Here is a 5,313-nt window from a genome sequence, read left to right as displayed (position 1 = left end):
TATTCCTCTAATCAGCTACATCTTCACTATAATCGGGTTCCTCTGCTACTTCTACATATACTTCTTCTCCATGATCTGGTGTGCGTTTGTCCGCTACAGGAAGTCTGGCTACTTCATTGGATCTGTGATTGTGTTCTCTCTTGGAGCCTACACAGAGTCCTGCGCGATACGCTTGTTGTTTATGGTGATCAATGGGTATTGAAAATATATCTATATTTATATTTTAAAGAGATCTAGATCTAAAGAACTTAGTAGAATGTAGGCTCTGTAGACTTTCTACGGTCTTTCCATGACTGTTTCTTATCATTAAGTTCGTCTCTTTAGGCGTCTAATGAGGAGGAAAATTACATTAATAACATAAAATTAGGATCTAAGATATCATATCATAAATTTATTGAATATCCTCTATAAATCAGTATTAACTTACCCTCATGAAACCAACAATAAAAAGATGTAGGGTAAGGTTGCTCAAGTCGTACCCCCTAAGGAAATTATGCTATAATATTCACGACAATTGAAATAATACAAAATAATCCACATTTACTGAATCTTTATTTAGTTGTCTATTATTAAAAAATCACAGAAACTTACAATGTTAATATTAAAATATATATTTTAACGTTTTTCAAAAACATACCTTCGGTACGATTAAGGCGCCTAGTTGCCTAATTCGTACCACATACAGCCTAAGTCGTACTTAGAAAATACACTTTAGTGAAGATATAATAAACTATATAGAAAAATTCTTAATAATAAGAGATCAATTTTAAGTAAGTTAAAATTACAAATAATTCAGTCTGAGATTAACTTAAGCATATTATTTGGTAATTATTTTAGTGAATAACAAAATCTTAGACCTAATAGAAGTACGAGTAAATAATTTTTAACAGGTACGACTTAAGCATACTTATCTTTGAGGTTGAAAAATAAAATTACTAACACAACCTAAAAATTTTCTCCTGTTTGAGTATGCCCAAACGATTGACAGATAAGCATTAAAAATCGTTGTTAACAAAGACAAAATATAAAGATAACATTCCTGCCGTAAAAAGCTTATGAATGAGTCGTTAATTTTACATGAAAAGTGATAAAAAACTTATTTTTTGAATTATTTTCGCTGCACGAAGCCGACCGCCTGACCACTTGTTTACGCTTGCTCGCGCGACTAAATAGTTCACGTTAACAACACTAGATGGCCCAATTCAATGGTATCAGACGAGATATTGGTGGGGTACGACTAACGCCGTGGTACGACTTGAGCAACCTTACCCTATCAGTCAAAGAGGAGAACTTTAAATTGGCTGATGTATTAGGTACTCTTACAAAATGTACTTTCTCTCTTGGTACTCTACTTTAGGTACTTATACAAAATGTATGTTACAGTAAAACAATAAGAGAAGTAGTGGATAGATACAGAACCTGTAATAAGCAAGTAGAGCCCGGTACTCGACTATCAAGGAATATTCTGAAGCATTTGAAAACGGTAAAGAAAAGAGCAACCTATATATGGCTAGGACTCGTTGTAAACGCTTATATCTATTTAATTCTGCCATTTTTTCTACCGGGAAAGCAGTTTGCGGAAAATACGTTGATAATTTATGGTAAGTACTGATTTAAAAAACAGATTAAACAGATTGAATTAACTAACAAAATTTAAAAATTAGATTCTGTTGTCAGTTCGCATATGGACTTACTGAATAATTTCATATTTCAGTTTAAATATCAACACGTATGTATGGTATAAATAATAAGTTTCTAAATTAAAACTATTATGTTTGCCCTTTTCCAGGTCTAGAACCCATAACAGAATCACCAAACTATGAAATTGCGCAAGCTATGTATTGTTTCGCGATACCAACAGCGACAAACAGTCTCGCAAACTGCACAGCATTCATTATAATATTATTCGGTTACACTGAAGCATCTCTTCTATCACTAAGCGAAGAATTACTCAACATGTGGCGCGACGCCGAAACATTTTACAAGGGAGGAATTCACGAAAATTCCAAGTCGAAAATCATGAACGAATTCGTGAAACAGCGCTTAAAATTCATCATAAAGTTGCACAACGAAAACATAATTCTGTTAAAGCAGCTAGAGTACGTACTACGAGTTAGCATGGCGTTGGAATTTCTAGTGCTCATGGCAGGCGTAATCGCCGCGCTATTGGGAGGTATCGAGAACACGTATTTGGAAATTCCGTTCGCGTTCGCGCAGCTTTTCATGAACTGCTATTTGGGGCAAAAGATAATTAACGCTAGCAACACCTTTGAGAGTGCGGTGTACGGTTGCAAGTGGGAAAACTTTGATAATGCGAACATGCGAACGGTGCTTATAGTGCTGCAGAACTCGCAGAAGAAATTGCATCTTTCCGCGGGCGGGGTTGCCGTGCTCAGTTTTGAATGCTTGATGTCTGTAGTTAAGTCTTGCTATTCGTTTTATACGACTTTGCAATCAACACTCAAATGAGAAGTGGCGAAAAGCTGCGAAATTCAATTTGTATTCAGCTTGCACGTAGATAACGTACACAAGTAGTATCGCATTGTTTAAAAGTATTATTTTCAATTAAAAATTGCGCACGAATACTTTTCGTTTTTGCTAAAATTAAGGTTTTAAATATTTGCTAAGCGTTTAAAATATTCTGTTCTCAGTATCCGCAACTGTAGATATCGGAAGTACCTACGTAGAACATAAAATGTAAAGATTTTTTATATTGTTGCAAAACATTTTTGAAGTGAAACTTCTGAGAGTAATATTTCGAAGTCGTGTCATGGCAATAGCGTCACGTCATGGAATAAGGCGACGATTTTGTATTATATGGCAATCCAATTATTATTTATCAGTTTTCACTAATTACAACAAACATTTTCCTAGTAAAATTAATTAAAACACTCTCTTGTACTTTATACAAATAATTTATGATCAAATTCTCAACTTCAATTGCTAGCAATTATTTACCTACCAGTTATGAGTACAGCGATCACTTGCTAAATAACCATTTAATTGATATAAATTGCTCACTTATAGGAATAGGTAATATCTAGAACAAATTAACTACCTTATCGAGTATAACTTCGATATTAATTAATCATCTATTACGCTGTGATTCAGTATACAGGGTGTCCCACTATTGGTATTATACTTAGCGTGAAGGAACTTGTAGATTTGCATACACTGATCACGAAAAAACATACTTAAACAACAAAATTACGTCAAAATTTTTTTTCTAAATTTTTCCCGAAAATCCATGTTTTCTTCTCTAGTTTCGCGCAACTGGCATATACCGCTTCGCTACTACCGCTTCGTATTTTGTCTATGAAAACATAATCTTAAACACGTGCTAGTGGCAAAGCTGGGCGGGTTGCTTGTTATGAATGTACACAGAGTTTTAAGAATTCATCTATTTGAAAAAAAATGCGTCTGGAATTTTATAAGTATTTTTACGAACTCAGCGTATGCAAAACTATAACCTCCTTTGAGCTTAGTACACCAATAGTGGGACACCCTGTATAGGTGAAAATCTATACTAATAAAGCTGAAGATTTTCTTTTTTTTGCTTAAACGCGATCTCAAATCATCTCAGGAATCATAATGGTGTTGGAATAATTAATTATTATCATAGATGATTAACTATTGTTATTAGGTGCAGGTGTTTTATATTTCAACCAAAGACAAAACAACTTTATGTTACTTTTTCAATTAAGAAGTTTAATAATATATTATTTCAAATTCCAATTCCTTTATTGATAAATTCATTAATAAAAGTTTTTGATCTCCAAATCAATATACATCTCAGCCACTAGTTCCTTGTGCACGGTAACGTTAATGTAAATTCGTCCTTTTTGAAACGGGAAGCTTCTATACAAAGGACTACGAGGAGTCGTCATGTTCACAAGGTCGTATTTCCCCTGAAACAAACAATAATATTTTTATACATAAAAAACGTCGATAGTTTTTTTTTAAGATATACTTCTTTAGGCGCATTGAGAGTAAAATTTCAAGGTTGCGTCATGGCAATACCGTCACGTCATGGAGTAAGGCGACGATTTCGGTATCTTTGAATCTTGCCAAAGAAGTTTCACTTCTGACACGTGTGCTTGGCACACATGCTCTTATTTTTGTATCTGGAGACTCTGGAATAGAGTGACATAGTCTACTTTTTAAAGACGCAGAAACAGACATAATACGCATTAAAATTTAATATAATAGGTACCGATATAATAATAGTAACTAGTAACTTAGTATTTACCGGTGGATACGGGCAATGCGTAGAATTAGTCACTCGCTGGTCTGGAGGCTGCTGGTCCAGCATCTTCTGCAGCGCGTTCCTCATGGAGACACCGATCACGAAGTCATCCTTCTCCATGTCGCACATCTTGACGTGGGCTTCCACGAAGGTCGGCATGTACCGGTTTGACAGGAACTCATAGTAGAAGAAGTGAACCTATTTTGTTGTAAAAGTTTTTTTTTCAGTATTTTTAACGAAATCAAATAATAGAAATATGTATTGGAGAGTAGTATCAATATAAAATGAAGAAGAATCGTTAAATAGATTCAATGAGATAGATTTTTAGAGTTGTCCAAAAATTTATAAAATCATATACCTAGGCATACATTAAGTACCTACTTGATACAAAAAAGAAGTCGTCTTCTTTCTATCACTTTAAAATTGTAAGCACCGGTGGATTACAGTTTTATGAAGAATCAAAAATTGCATGCGATTGTTCCAGATCACAATTTTTGGACAGCTTACAATCTCGCGATTTTGAATATTTTTTTTACGGGTCGTAAGGGCGTCGGCGCGGCGTCTCTATATAATAATTTTCAATAATAAGTGTAAATTTCTTAGTAATTAATATATCATCGTACACACCACAACATTATTATCAATTTTAAAAAGCGTCAAAGCATGCAACTCCATATAATATATAGGGCTGCGACGACTGTATCTTCTTGCTGTAAGGTTCAAATATTCAAAATATTTTAAGTTCACGTAGGTAACGTTGGGTCGTTCAGCACTGGGGTAAACCTCCTGTGGATAAATATTGATAATTATATACTTAAGGAAATATTGTAACTATAAGGATAATTAAAAAAAAAATTGTCGGCAATATTTTTTCAAACAGGTAAAGGTAGTTCTATGAAGATTAATTTCGCTATTTTTAACTTAAAATCGTAGTTAAATAAACTCATGCTCATCTTAGTGAAAATTCATAAAAATATTAATTGATGTCGTTCGTTATTTTAACATTTATCTTCATTTTAGATTTGAATTAAATAATTAATAATTGTTGCCAAGTTCGCTTTTTGTAA

General features: G+C 33.6%; 2 protein-coding genes across 2 annotated transcripts; one reads left to right on the top strand and one right to left on the bottom strand.

The window, feature by feature from the left end:
* The first annotated feature begins 1,806 nt into the window (after positions 1–1,806).
* LOC149481297 (odorant receptor coreceptor-like) lies at positions 1,807–2,469 on the top strand. The gene has a single exon (XM_089706018.1). The coding sequence runs from the start codon at positions 1,837–1,839 to the stop codon at positions 2,467–2,469; it is 633 nt and encodes a 210-aa protein (XP_089562144.1). The 5' UTR covers positions 1,807–1,836.
* A 1,286-nt stretch (positions 2,470–3,755) lies between these two features.
* On the bottom strand, positions 3,756–5,012 carry LOC149481296 (uncharacterized). Its single transcript, XM_089706119.1, has 3 exons — positions 4,874–5,012; positions 4,250–4,444; positions 3,756–3,908 (listed from the first exon to the last, which is right to left on the bottom strand). The coding sequence occupies exons 1-3, from the start codon at positions 4,919–4,921 to the stop codon at positions 3,756–3,758; spliced, it is 396 nt and encodes a 131-aa protein (XP_089562245.1). The 5' UTR covers positions 4,922–5,012.
* Between the last annotated feature and the right edge of the window lie 301 nt (positions 5,013–5,313).

The sequence above is a fragment of the Colias philodice genome, chromosome 17 (assembly GCF_061535455.1).
Source record: "Colias philodice isolate Cphi_HAF_F1 chromosome 17, ilColPhil1 Martin Lab GWU primary, whole genome shotgun sequence".
NCBI lineage: Eukaryota > Metazoa > Arthropoda > Insecta > Lepidoptera > Pieridae > Colias > Colias philodice.
This window is presented reverse-complemented; position numbering and strand designations above follow the sequence as displayed.